This window comes from Tiliqua scincoides, chromosome 11 (assembly GCF_035046505.1).
Source record: "Tiliqua scincoides isolate rTilSci1 chromosome 11, rTilSci1.hap2, whole genome shotgun sequence".
Classification (NCBI taxonomy): domain Eukaryota; kingdom Metazoa; phylum Chordata; class Lepidosauria; order Squamata; family Scincidae; genus Tiliqua; species Tiliqua scincoides.
The window spans coordinates 23,568,337-23,582,767 of NC_089831.1; the positions used below are offsets into that span (position 1 = coordinate 23,568,337).

At 48.4% G+C, this 14,431-nt stretch overlaps 1 protein-coding gene across 1 annotated transcript in view; it reads right to left on the reverse strand.

The window, feature by feature from the left end:
• Window positions 1-9,600, reverse strand: part of POU2F3 (POU class 2 homeobox 3) — a 79,511-nt gene extending 69,911 nt beyond the window's left edge. Inside the window, exon 1 of the mRNA XM_066639709.1 lies at window positions 9,573-9,600. Within this exon, the coding sequence (XP_066495806.1) occupies window positions 9,573-9,600 (28 nt within the window). The remainder of the gene's footprint in view (window positions 1-9,572) is intronic.
• Between the last annotated feature and the right edge of the window lie 4,831 nt (window positions 9,601-14,431).

A 14,431-nucleotide genomic window follows, 5' to 3' on the forward strand; every position in this document is an offset into this window, starting at 1 on the left:
ACATTGACCTGCAAGGTGAGGCCAGTGCAGCCACCCCCAAAATGCTTATAGAATGCTTTCTCTCAACCAGCTGGAGCCCCCTAGAGTTAGCCAAGAAAGAAAGCCAAAGAGCAAAATCAGGTACAGAAATATAGAACCTGAATTTAAATACACCTGGGCAGCCTCTCATCCTTCCCCCCCCAACCCTGATAGAACATTTTTAACTCTTGGAAGCTTAATTGGAAGGGAGGGTGTTTTTCTGTAGCTCAATTTGCATATGTTCCCAGCAGCCTGCTCACTCATTGAGAACAGGAGGGCAATTTGCATGATGGCATTTGGTGCATGTGTTCCTGTGGCTTTACCAGGTGAGCTCCCCATTCAAGAGGCACTGCTCAAAACCAGACTCCCCCTCTGAGGTTTTAATTGTCCTCCTAAAGGAGAGATAATCAACCCAGCTTCTGTGCATGAAAAGACCACACAAAGAACCCAAAGCCAACAAAAGACAACTCAAGGGTTCAAGAAGCAAGATGTTCTTTCAACAGCAGCATCTGAGAAGCATCCAGCCTGGAACGAATATTGCAAACACTATGTTTGTGGTGTATAGGAGATTGCCACATGAGACACTATTATTTTACACATGTAACAGAAAAAAGGTGTCAGGCCAGCACTATAGATCTTGTCCCAGTCATTCCCTTTGACTACTAATTACACCAGGGGTGCTCAAACTTTCAACTTTAGGGACCCTGGACCTTTAAAATTGTGTAGGAGAGATAATTTCAGCAGGTGCAGCTTGTCATCTGTGGGATGACAAGTTGCACCTGCTGAAATTATCTCTTCTATACACTTGTTAAAGGTCCAGCATCCCTAAAGTTGAAAGTTTGAGCACCCCTGAATTACACAGTTGCATCTCTATGACCTTGAGGGCTGTCAAGCTGGGCACTCAGAACAGTTGTACATCACTAATGACTTTTTGGGGGGGGCCTTTTTTCAAGAAAAAAAGTTGAAAAAAGCCATCGGCTGCTCCAAGCGGCACACAATTGCTTTTGTGTGCGATGATATCATCATGTCACCACAATTACTTCCAGGTAAGGCACTTCTGGGGTGTGTGTGTGTCTGATGTGGAGACCTACAGTAAGGTCAGCTACGCTACTGCTTTGCTACACTTCCAGGGAGGTTCCCCTCCAGTGCTCTCGCTCCATATTTAATTTCTTGGCTTGATCTGTGCAAAAAAAGATTTGTGCCGGACAATGCTCGGCAGCATAAATTAAGGAGATTAGGGATTCCAGCGGCCTCTCATTCTAGGCACAGGTCCCTTTTGTCTGGAGGAATTGACTGCTTGTGGCTGTTTATCAGAATGTGTCTGAGTTTCTCGCCTTCCCCATGCAGTATTGGCAGGGCTTCCTAAACCCATCAATACAAATTGTGTTTCCCTTTGAGTGTGCAGAGCAGAATCATGCGGCTCTTTCATCTTATCTCTTTGCTGGTTTCCAAACTGTTCTAGACGAACAGCACCTTCAAGGAGGGGAAGAATTACCAGGTTGTTTTCTCAGGAACGCTTCATGATGGACTCCTTCCAGCATGCACAAAGAGCTCCCTTGGACCAGATCCAAAACACAGTTCTCTGTTTCCAGAGGAGAGCAGCCTGTCAGATTCCTCTAAGAAGCCCACAAGCAAACATGAAGGCTACAACCTTGGTGGACTTCTCATCCCTTGTGCTTGATATTCAGAGGTAGACTCTTTCCGAACGAGGAAGTTCCACTCAGCTATCATGGCTAATAGTCAAAAATCCATTACAGAGGGGCATCTAACATACATGCTTCCCCCAGCAGTGAGAAGTTGCGTAGCACCTGGCAAACTCTGGAAGAGAAATCAGTAGTGACTTTTAATCTGTGGAACTCCTTGCCGCAGGATGTGGTGACGGCGTCTGGCCTAGATGCCTTTAAAAGGGGATTGGACAGATTTGGGGAGAAAATGCCCATCACAGTTTGCAAGGCATGATGGGTATGTGCAGCCTCCTGATTCTAGAGGTAGGTTATCTCTGAATGCCAGGTGCAAGGGAGTGGCAACAGGTTGTGGGTATCTTGTGGTCATGTGTGGCCACCTTAGGCATCTGGTGGGCCACTGTGAAATACAAAAAGCTGGACTAAATGAGCCTCTGGCCTGATCCAGTGGGGCTGTTCTTATGTTCTTATGACTTACAGTGTCTTTATTCCATTTGCAAACATACAGAATGCGTATTGAGTGGCAGCAGTTCTCAACCATAACAGGCCACGCCTCCAGCTAGCGATTTTTGGGCCAAGGTTTGTTTGATCTGGGAAGCTAAGCAGGGTCAGGCCTGGTTAGTACTTGGATGGGAGACCGCCTGGGAATACCGGGTGCTGTAGGCTTATACCATGATCTCGGAAGCTAAGCAGCGTCAGGCCTGGTTAGTACTTGGATGGGAGCCCGCCTGGGAATACCGGGTGCTGTAGGCTTATACCATGATCTCAGAAGCTAAGCAGGGTCAGGCCTGGTTAGTACTTGGATGGGAGCCCGCCTGGGAATACTGGGTGCTGTAGGCTTATACCATGATCTCGGAAGCTAAGCAGCGTCAGGCCTGGTTAGTACTTGGATGGGAGCCCGCCTGGGAATACCGGGTGCTGTAGGCTTATACCATGATCTCAGAAGCTAAGCAGGGTCAGGCCTGGTTAGTACCTGGATGGGAGACCGCCTGGGAATACCAGGTACTGTTGGCTTATACCGTAGTCTTTCGAGACTGAAGGTTTCCAACCATTGCCCTGAGTCCTCTGGACTTCCCAGCTCCTCCAGTCTCTCTTCACAGCTCAAATCCAATCTCTCTTCATCTTGGCTCAGAAAGCTCCTAGAAAATACTTCCTTTGTTCTCTTGCTGACTACCCATGAGGAGGGACGTGGGCCACTTTACACTCTCGCACCTCCCCACAGCTCCAATGATGTCCTACAAAGCTCACATACCTTCTTTCAGCGTCCAGGAGAATCTTCCACTGAGAAGTTCCTGGATCCTTCCCAATCCTATTCTGTGATTTCCTGACCTGCGAGCTGCTCTCTGTGCATGAGGAAAGCAGCTGGAATCAGTTAGGATTCCACAATTCAGAAATCAGATCATGGGTTAATCCCTGCCTCTTATTCATTCACTAAATTTCCTAACACTACAAACGGGCGAAATGAGGCCCAGGGCACTGGTTTTGCCAGAATTCATGATTCTGCTGGCTCAGGACGAGCTGGTGGTGTGATGAGGAAATTCTTGAGGGATGACCTCTCCTGCCCCAGAATTCCTGCAGTGCCATGTCTGCTCCCCACAACATAGACTAATGCCTTGACCTGCTGCTGAAGAGTTGGAATGGGTGGAAACGAACCATCTACACCGGGTGTCAAACTCATTTCATACAGCGGGCTGAATAGCATCCATAATGTTTGCTGGGGGCCCAGAATTGATGTCATTAAGCAGGAAGTGATGTTATTAGGTGATGACCAGAAATAAGCACATTTTTCCCCCACTTGGAAACTCATTAGCTACAAATGATGGAAGAGAAAATAAGGAAATCTTGATCATAGATATGAGAGGGCCCAATTACCATATGGGTTGCCCTTTCAGCAGTGACACCTTGGCCCAGCTCAGCAGCTGATGGGCCAGATAAAGAGCTTCCAGGGGCCGCATCCAGCCTACAAGCCCTGAGCTACCTGAAAATAGCAGTCCATGCCTTTCAAGATAACAAAACTCTGTGTGTATAAGTGTAGCACTGGATGAGAATAAAGGAACAGAAAGCACTGGAAAGCAGAGCTCCCTGACCAGTGCTCAGAGAGGACTAGTGCTCTGTCCCAGACACCTCCCTGTGACCATTTTGGGAATGCAAAAGCTTAGAACAAGAATTAAAGAAGAGACCAGGTCTACACAGGGTGATCAGAGGCAGGTTGAAAGGAGCCTGGCCTTTCACCCACATGGGCATTTCAGTGGGTGGGTTGGCACACTTACGGTACGTGGTTGTACCAGGTGGTGACCTGGTTTCTGGACAGAATCATCCCAGATTGCAACCTTCAGCTTTAAGGACACTGAGACAGAGGAGAACGCTCACCCACGATACTATTCTGGCCCTGGAGCATAGCGCAGAGCCTTGACGGGGCTACTTGAAGCCATTGCCAGCTGCCAACTATAATTAAATTGGATTTAACATCAAACGGCAGGTTACAGTAACAGAACCACATCACGGGTTGCTTAATCAGCCAAGCTTTTCGGAGGTGCCTAGTGAGAAAATGTCTTCAGTCCTGAAGCTATAAAGCAAATGAATTACTGGAAAGATTGTTTAGGAAATGCATTTGGCACGAGGAACGTTCATGGGGCTGAAACTGTATCGAGAAGACGGTTCTGGCTTCTCACCCCTCGTGCCCTACAGTGAGTCATCGGGTTGTTTGCCCAGGCTGGTCCATGTCCTTCTTTGCCCCCTCCCCGTATCGCCATCGCTATATGAACAGTAACGAAATTGCAATACAAGATACCTGCCAAGGCAACTCAGATATGCCTTCCATAGAAAACACCAGTCAAGGGCGAGATCCTGCCCTCAAACTCTTGCACAACAAAGCCAGAGGAGTCGGTTTCATTACCACATGGAGCAGGTTTCACCCTTCAGCTTTCCCACACAGCTCGGTTGCTTCAGTTGGGCTGCGAGAGAAATCTCTGCGAATGCCACAGGCTAGCAAGGGGTTTCGCTTTGAAGTTGCCGTTGAAAGCCACCTGCGCCACTGAAGAGGCAAGCAGCTTTTCAGATTGAATTTTGCACTCCAAAGTGACTTGCCTCTTTGGCATGAGGATTTGCTACCGTACTAAAGAATAGTGCTAGCGGGGGTAACTTTTGACATGTCTGTTATAGACACCAGCGTGGCAATGCTTTTTCAGGTCCAATTTTAAATTCAAAAGTGACTTGCCAACACACACACACACCTCTGTTCGTTCATCATTTTTTATCCTTTTGACCTCAGACCTGCGGGTCACCTAAAATTACATCAGGAACTCTCACCAATGGCTTCCACAACACCAGTATAAAACCACTAATCTTGTCAAAGATGGCTGCAACTATTTTATTTGGCTAATCATCAAATTGAGCTGGAAGTCAATTTTGTAAACAGATACATTCATGTTAATATTTGATATAGACTATCCTTTCAGTGTGTTCTGGGGTATTTCTTCAGAAAGTCTCCTACTCATGGGATAAGATCCTGGAGAACAAAAGCTATAAGTTTGCCCAGGCTAGTTACTGTGACATCACACTGTACTTCTTCCCATGGAACAATCAAATATTTTTTCCCCCTTAAGTTAATGCACCTAAGTGCACATGCGCAATGTGTGTACATAATAAAGATTGCTTTTGGGGGTACTGTTTTATCAAAGCACATGTGGCTGTGATAATATAGTCAAGTTTATCCTCACGCTCTTAGCCACTAATTTATATTGGTTCTCGGAACAGCTTCTGAGGATATTTCCAAGCTGCAAACCCAAAGCATTCTCTGAGTGAACAGTGGGCTCTGTAAACTCTTGCATATGCCACGATTTGGCTAAACAAGTTCTTAACCCTCTGTGGTTTTCCAAGTTTCACAACTTGACAGCACACCTACTGCAGAACAGGAAACAAGGGAGTAAGTAAAAAACCAGCCGGTGCATTTTAGAGCTTTGTGGCTAGTCTAATTGGACTGCAATTTCACCATCACAAAAACATTATGTCTGTCAGCTTGGGACTATCTTTCTCCTCACCAAAAAGCCAGCTGCCACGTTTGTGGAAAGGAAAGCTGATAGCGATGCTTCCCCCAACACGCCATTTTTCTTTCCCACCTCTGTGAACCCATCAGACCCCTCTGAACCTTGCTAGATCAGGCTAAAGGCCCAGCTAGTCCTTCATCCTGTTCCCATCTGAGGCCCACCACCTGTGTCCAGGAATCTCAGGAGCAGGAGATAAAGACATAGCCCCCGGCTACCATTGCCCCACTGTATCTAGAATCAGAAGGCTGAATTTGGAATCTACGCGTAATAATCTAACAGCAGCTGAATAAATTTCTCCTCCTCTGTGAATCTGCCTAATCCTTTTTTTTTTTTTTTTTTTTAAAGCCGGCCATCTCCATTATCCTGTGGGCATGAATTCCCACACCCTGGGAATGCCCTGTGTGAAGGTGTCCCACCTTTTGTCCATTCTATATTGTACACCAATCAGCTCCATTGGATGACCCTAGGTTCCAGAAAAACATCTCTCTGCATAATTCAACAAGCCCCAATCGCTATCTCTCCACCAGCAGAAACTTTTCCAGTGAATGACACTCTCCCTTTGTACTAACTACCCTGGCTAACTGGGCAAAGAGGCACATTCTAAAGTGTTGCTTCTCTTATATTTGGCAAGGGGAGAGCAACTTTGCCTCTTTGCCCCTGCAAAGATCTTTTCCTGGGGTTGTTTGCTGGCCCTTCTTTTAGAAGGATCTGTTTAGATCTAAATGATCTGTTTAGATCGTGAGCCAAATTGGGACAGAGTATCAGTAATCTATTGATTTTGCTATGTAAACTGCAGTGCAAACTTTTTGTGGGAAAGAGGTAAATAAATGTTGCAACAGTGGAAAAACTGATGCTCAAATGCCCTCCATGTTCTATCAGTCCACAGTGCATTGAGTGCCACTGGGCTGCTGTTTGCTTTCTTTTCTTGTTCTTTTCATTTACAAATGAGGACTTTTCCCACAAACTGGGATGGTCCTCCCAAATGTTCAGACACCAGATCTTCGGCTGCGAGTGGCCCAGATTTACTGACAGGCGGGTAGCCGTAAGACCATCACATTGAAAGGAACTGTGAGCGCAACTAAAGTATTTACCTCCCACCTGCTAACCAATGAGTGCTGATGTGCTTGCAACATCGCCATGCCATAGAAATACCAGTCCAGGACAATGCAAAACATCATATTCGATTAAAAAAGGAACAAATCCATGCACCCGTCACCTCAAATTCAAACAGTGGCTGCCTTAACAAGCACCCCAAAGCACATGTAAATTGTTAACTTTTTGACTGGCACCTATACACAGTAGCACAGGTTGCAAACAAATAAATACGGGGAAGGTGCCAAGATACAGAAGGCTCTGTCCATAGATGCCAGCCTACCAACCTCTCTTTGGAAGGATGAGGCACGCAGAGCTGGCCGTCCAAAAAAATCACTCTGCACTAGTTCATAAGAGAGCACACAGACTGTTTAGACAGTGATTGGTCCAAGGTTGCATTCTGATCCGGCACTATCTCTCAGGGAGACAGCGCAGGGCCCAATTGGAGACATTATTTGCAGGGTCCCAGGTTCATAGCTAAGGTCTGTAGAATCTTAAAGGCAAAAATAAAACTTATTATGGACTTTATATTTCTATGGTAGAACGGAAAGCCATCAAAACGTGCACTTAAAAAGTGCATGTGAGTTAACGGATCACATGGATATAAGTACATTTTAATATAAAATTGCATAGAAGACTAGATTATCCTAGTGCAGGGGGCCCTTCAGCATGGGGCCTAATTGGGAACAATTGGTCCAACAGACTTAAAGCCAGCCCTGCTGTCTCCAACAGTTGACAGTACAGTCAGTACAGTCTTTCAGACAGTACAGTACAGTACAATCTTTTGATACAGGTGAGATATACTCTCTCACTGCCTCTACCAGCCGACAACGTGACAACTGCAGCCATACAGTCTGCATAAGCTGTTCCACTCAAAGTGCACCTAGTACTTACAATGGTGTCTTCTACTGAGTTTCTGCCTGACTGGGATCCTAGCTCAGCATTCGCTATGTGCTGAAGCTGCAGGGTTTCAGAGAAAGCTCTCTCCCCGCAAGCCCTACTGAAGTGCCAGGAACCTAAAGCTTTTACATGCAAAGCAGGCACCATGCCGTGGAACCCAACAGAGATGCTACCAAAGTATAAATTACTGACCAGGGCAGACGTTGCCTCAAACTCAGCCGGAGCATGTTCCCCTGCCATTGGGTGAGAAGTTACTCACTTCTCGTCCAGGGGGCAAAGCACACAGCCACTGTTAGGGATTAGAGTTCCACAGCAGAGTCAAATATTCTGGGAAACGCAATGTATACTGAATGTCGTGATGCCATTCTTGAATGTGACCTGCCACATGGATTCAGACACTTGTGATGTACAATTTAAAGAGGTGCCAGTGGTTTTTAAAAGGGAATGATGTGCACAACAGAGACCGTCTCAGGTAATAAAGTACATAGCCATGTGCTGCAGAGGCACTGGGAAATTCCCAAACATGCCATACTGATGTACGGAAAAGGCAGGAACATCACTCGGAATAAGGCAAGCCTTTCTCTGCATGCCTAAATGATGCCTCTTTCAATTGTCATCATAACTGGTATTCAGGGGTACACTGCGTCTGAACTTGGAGGTTCTACTTAGCCATCATGATGACTAACAGCTGTCAATAACGTACCCTCCATACATTTGCCAAATCCCCTTTTAAAGCCATGTGATCTACAGGTATTTACAACATCTGGTAGCACTGAGTTCCACAGGCTCATAATGAATTTCACCGAATTATAATATTACAAGAGAGGGATAATATCTCTGCTTTCTCTACACTGTATATGATCTTTTGAGCCTCTGTGTTGCCCTCGCATCACCGTTTCATTAAGTTTTAGCCTTAAATTCCTGCAATTAAGATGCTGTGAACATCTGTAACCCCAAATGTGAATGTATCCATTTGTTGGACAGAAGGGGGGGAATCAGTGTGTCTGTCTCTCCCCAGGCCATCCACAGAGCTGCAGACATGGCAGGAGGCAGTGGAGGTCCAGGGCAGGGGCTAAACTGGGATTCCACCCATTACCTCCACTGTTAAGACCAAGGCAGCACCCAGAGATGGCAACATGTAGGCGGTCACGTCTAGTAACCATCAGTTATAATAATACAGGCAGATACGGTTTATCTTCCTCATCTAGACACTGAGACAGTCCCAAAGGAAACAGTCACTGGTGTGGACATGAGATATGCTCCCTCTGACTGTCTACCACCTGCTGAATTCTGCACCAAGTCGCAGCTATCAGACTCTCCACAGATGAATCAGAGCCATGGTGTCTCTGGGGGTTGGCTCCACAATCCCTTCCCTTACATACGCTCAGCCTGAGAAGGTCAGAATGTTCCTGAGCATGAGGAGAGTGAGAGCCTTTCCCTGACTAGAGAGCTATCCACATTTGAGAGCAGAGAGGTGACCAAGTGCCCAGGTCAAGAAGTATGGCTTGAAGCTGAGTTTTGGGGCTCCAGCTCCTCTCGGTGTCCGACATGAAGTGTTTAGCTCTCCCTGACCTGGAGTGATTGAGCAGGTCCCATACCTGTGTCCATCCTGCCCCATCCCATGGGGCTGATGAGTCCCCACACGCCTCACCTACCCCATCCAATCCTGCAATCACTGTTCTTCTCAGACACCCAATATGCATACGGGACATCCAGGAGACGGGGACAGGCCAGCCCTGTTCAGACAGTCCCAGGCCCCCCAGCTTTTTAGTGAGTGAAAGCGACAACTGGGGACAAGCCCCAGTGGTGCTTCAGCCCCTTCAGGTGCCCTTACCTGTGTGCACCGCGTCCAAGTTCACCATCCTATCAGCCGCGAGGTACCTGCAGCGTGGCCAGCCTCCGCCGAAAGCCGTGGCCCGTGGGACTGCCAGCTTCCCCCCGCCTGGCCACCCAGAGCCTTCCTCCTCCACCACCTCTCCTCCTTCCAGCTGCTCCTAGCACCTCTGGCGTGGCAATGCCTGTTGCCACATCGAGGCAGGAGAGCACATTTGCCGGGCTGAGACCGCACCTCCCTCACGCTGCTCATCCCAGGTAAGGAGCTCTCTCTCCTGCACCCAAAGAGCCTGGCAGGCTGCCCGATGCAAAGCAGGCAATTTGCATATTAGTAACTCTGGCTCAGTGCTGGGAGAAGAGAGGCGTGGCAGCAGGGGAGTGGGGAGGCAGCAGCAGCAGCAGCTGCCCCCCCCCCCACATGAACCCTGCTCAGGAAACACACCTTGCAGCACTGGCCTGCCAAGAAGGGTCTCTCACTGCAGCCGGGTGGGGAGAGAAAGGTGCTTTCAGCTTACTCATCCCCTATAGGAAATGTGGCTGGCTTCACTCTCATCTGGAAGATTGAGAAGTCAGGCCAAGGTGCCTGCCTGGGCATGCTGGAAGAAGCCGTCAAAGCCCAGGGAGGAAGGCTTCCTCTGACTTCTCCTCAGCCCCCAAGATGGGGCTTTTGATCTCCCAAGACCTCAGTAGGGAGTCGACAGGGCCCGGTTTCTGAATTGGCCCCCAAATAGGATCAGGATCATGAATCCATGGAGTCTGATTGCAAGGTGGGGGCGACTAAACATTTGTGACCGTACTCTGTGGAAATGAAGAAAGTCGGGACCTGGAGACAGCAAAGGAGGAGACACGACTCGCCGGGAGGAGCCAGGGAGACTCGGTGGCAGAGGAAGGCCTGAGATTAGGAAGACTTGGCGCAATCAGCAATGCTCACCTGCTCTCCACCCACACTGGGATTCATTAGTGGGCATAACACTTCACTCTGAGTGCGTCCTCAGAGGATGCAAGAGTTGCTGATGCTGCATCCAGGCAGAGCAAGGGCTTACCTGTGCCACTGATTTTCAGCCGGTGTGCCACGGGACATTAGTGTGCTGTGAAAGGCCTGCAGGTGTGCTGTGGCAGGACTTCAGTGCACAGCAGTTGAAAATCTATGGGAAACGCTTCCAAGTTCTGCAGCTCTGTTTCTTGGGCACCTCTTTGTCAGTCCTGCCAGCAGAGAAAGAGGGACAGACAGTTCCTTATTCCAGACAGCGGCCCTAGAAACAGAGCCGCAGAACTCTGAAGAAGTCTCCCAGAAGCTGGAAGTGGCATCAGAAGAGGTGAAGACCATACAAGTCAGAGAGCCATAAGAAGAAAAGCACTGAGAATTGCTGATCTGCACCATCCGTCTGGTTCTGGAGTGGCCAGTCAGGTACTTTTCAAAGTGTACGAACAAGGCAATATGGGAGTCATTCCTAGGCCCTAGTCTCCATCACTTGCTCAGCACAGTATCTGTGCCCCCGAATATGGGGTGCCATTTTGCTACCGTGATAGGGAGGGGGCACTGATCTGAATCAGGACCACTGTGGGAGAACATAAGAACAGCCCCACTGGATCAGGCCATAGGCCCATCTAGTCCAGCTTCCTGTATCTCACAGCGGCCCACCAAATGCCCCAGGGAGCACACCAGATAACAAGAGACCTCATCCTGCTGCCCTCCCTTGCATCTGGCATTCTGACATAACCCATTTCTAAAATCAGGAGGTTGCGCATACACATCATGGCTTGTAACTCGTAATGGATTTTTCCTCCAGAAACTTGTCCAATCCCCTTTTAAAGGCGTCCAGGCTAGACGCCATCACCACATCCTGTGGCAAGGAGTTCCACAGACCAACCACACGCTGAGTAAAGAAATATTTTCTCTTGTCTGTTCTAACTCTCCCAACACTCAATTGGGAGCAAAAGGATAAATCCATCTCCCCCCTTCTGTGATCCTGACATGGAAGAGATCCCCTCTGCTCCTGCTCCTATTTACCAGCAAGCAAGCAAGAAACACACCCCAAAGAGGCAGCACCTTAAAACCATCTCTAACTTGGGACTAAATGGCCCATTTTGCGGCAGTGAGTCCCACAGTTACACAGGGTGTGAAGAATCACTTCCTGTTGCTGGTCCTGATCTTGCTGCCAGCCAAAGAGGCAAATGGGAGGAGCACCCGTGCTCCAGGGGAAGAGGGGAAGAGACTGCCACTGACCTGGGCTAGTTGTCCTTGCTTTGCCAGCTCCGCTCATCTGTAATCTGCACCCAGGGGAAAGCATGGCAGGCCCCATGGTCTGGGGATCCATACTCACACGCAACAGGTGGTGAGACTCTCCCCAAAGAGTTATGGTCCCAAACCAGTTGTGCAGATGAGGATGAAAGAGTGGGGGTAAACACAGCAAGCCTGTGACATGCTCCAAGAAGGGGCTGTGTAATCCTTAAGCAAATTATGCAAAGCAGGCTACCTGCATAAACTTTATGCAAATCTGCCCTGGACCTTCCTTTCTGAAATCTGAGATAGGGCAAGTCTCTTTCTCCCTCTAGACACTACAGCAGTGTGTAGTCTCCTGAAAGAGAGAGAGAGAGAGAGAGAGAACACAACACTGCTCCACTCCCTCCCGTGAAACTACCCAAAGTCCATTATAGAAGTGTCCCAATATCTGAAGCCAAATGGAACACACTTCCCTGTACCCCAAAAAGATTTACTTCTGTAAGTGGCCCCATCCTCTGTCCCAGGCAAGCTTGCCACTCCACGGGGCACTCGTGGGGGTGCACTCCATGGGGGGGGGTCCTTCTTAGCCTCAGGGAAACAGAGGTAGAAAGGATTGCTGGTCTAGCAGCACAGGATCCCCAACTAGGACTCGGAGTTCAGCAGTTGGGAGGGGGTTGCTTCACTCTTCCTCATTCACTCCAGGAGAGCAGCCTTCAGGCAGCCTGTCCAGAGAACTCTCACCATAGGTCCTGTGTGCCTTATGAAGCTCTCCCCTTCCTGGTCTCCACTCTTCCCTCCCCCAGTGGCATAGCTAGAGGGGGTGCAAAGCACTAAGTTTTGCAAGGAGCCTCACTGCAGTGTTGAAGTGGTCCTTCCCTCTCCCCTTCAGAGCTATTCTGCCATCCCACCACCTGGAATTGATACAAAGGGGAGGGGCCACTGCCACACTGCAGTCAGGCTCCCTGCAAAACTTAGTGCTTTGCACCCCCCCTCTATCTACGCCACTGCCCTGTCATCCTCAGCTACATCTGGTCCAGCCCTAGGGTTAAAGGGCCAGCACTGCCCCAGAGTAGGAGGAGCACTGCTAAGGAGCAGCCAACCCCATGCTTTGATGGCCTGGAGGACCATGGAAAGACCAGACATATAGGTGTTGGCCATATGGTTCCCTTGGTTTCTCCCCTGCCAGGACTGTGAGCACCTATATAACACTTATTTAGCACCTGTCCAGCATCTAACGCCTATCTAGTGCCTATTTAACACCAATCTAGCACCTATATAACACCTATTTAACGCCTAAATATCGCCTATATAATGCCTAACACCTATATAGCGTCTATTTAACACCTATATAGCACCTATTTAACACCTATCTAGTGCCTATCTAGCACCTATCTAGCGCCTATATAGTACCTGTCTAGCACCTATATAACACTTTATAGTGCCTATCTAGCACCTATATAACATTTGTTGATGATACATTGCTGATGCATTGATACATATTAAAATAAAAATTATTTACTTTACATCAAAGCAAGAAGAAAGATAATGCTCATCAAATACAGTAAGGTCATTGGAACACTAGTTTTTTTTTTACAATATTCTTTACTTTTAAAAAGCAAAGTACAGAAGATCTGAATTTATTGACTCTCCCTGGTTGAGCTGAATCCTCCCAGCTTTCTGAACCAGGGGTGGATCCAGTGTCTGTTTGGGAGGGGCCATGAACACTACCTTCAGAGCCCAGGTCAACCAGGCAGGTAGATCTGGGCTCTAGACCTGGGCTCCCGCTTGAGCTTATCGCCTCTCTGGTCATTTGCTGGGTGGGTAGACCTGGGCTCCTACCTGGACTTGGAGCCCAGGTTTACCTGCTGTGTAGACCTGGGCTCCTGCTTGAGCTTATTGCTTCTGTGGACATTTGCTGGGCAGACAGACCCGGGTCTGGGCTCCCACCTGAACTTGGAGCCCAGGTCTACCCACTTGGGTAGACCTGGACTCCTGATTGAGCTTATAGCCTACATAAGAACAAAAGAAGAACCCTGCTGAATTAGGCCAAAGGCCCATCTAGTTCAGCTTCCTGTATCTCACAGTGGCCAACCAAATGCTTCAGGGAGCACAAAAGACAGCAAGACACAACCTGCATCCTGGTGTCCTCTCCTGCATCTGGCACTGAGGTAGCCTACTTCTAAAATCAGGAGCTTGCACATGCCTATCATGACTTGTAACCTGTGATGGACTTTTCTCCAGGAACTTGTCCAATCCCCTCTTAAAGGCATCTAAGCAAGTTGCCATCACCACTACCTGTGGCAAGAAGTTCCACAGACTAATTACACTCTGGGTAAAGAAATATTTTCTTTTGTCCGTCCTAACTCTCCCAACAATTTTAGTGGCTGTCCCCTGGTTCTGGTGTTAAGTGAGAGGGAAAAAAACATCTCTCTGGCCATCCCTTGCATAATTTTATGTGTCTCAATCATGTCCCCCCTCAGTGTGGCTATTTGCTGGGTGGGTAGACCGGGGCTCCCATTCCAGCCAATCTCCTTGACACCCTCCCAGTGGGTGTTCCCCTGACACCTGATTTTGCTCTCCATCCTGGTGGGTGCCCTTCCCTGCTGGCAGGACAGTGTGTGTGTGTGTGGGGGGGG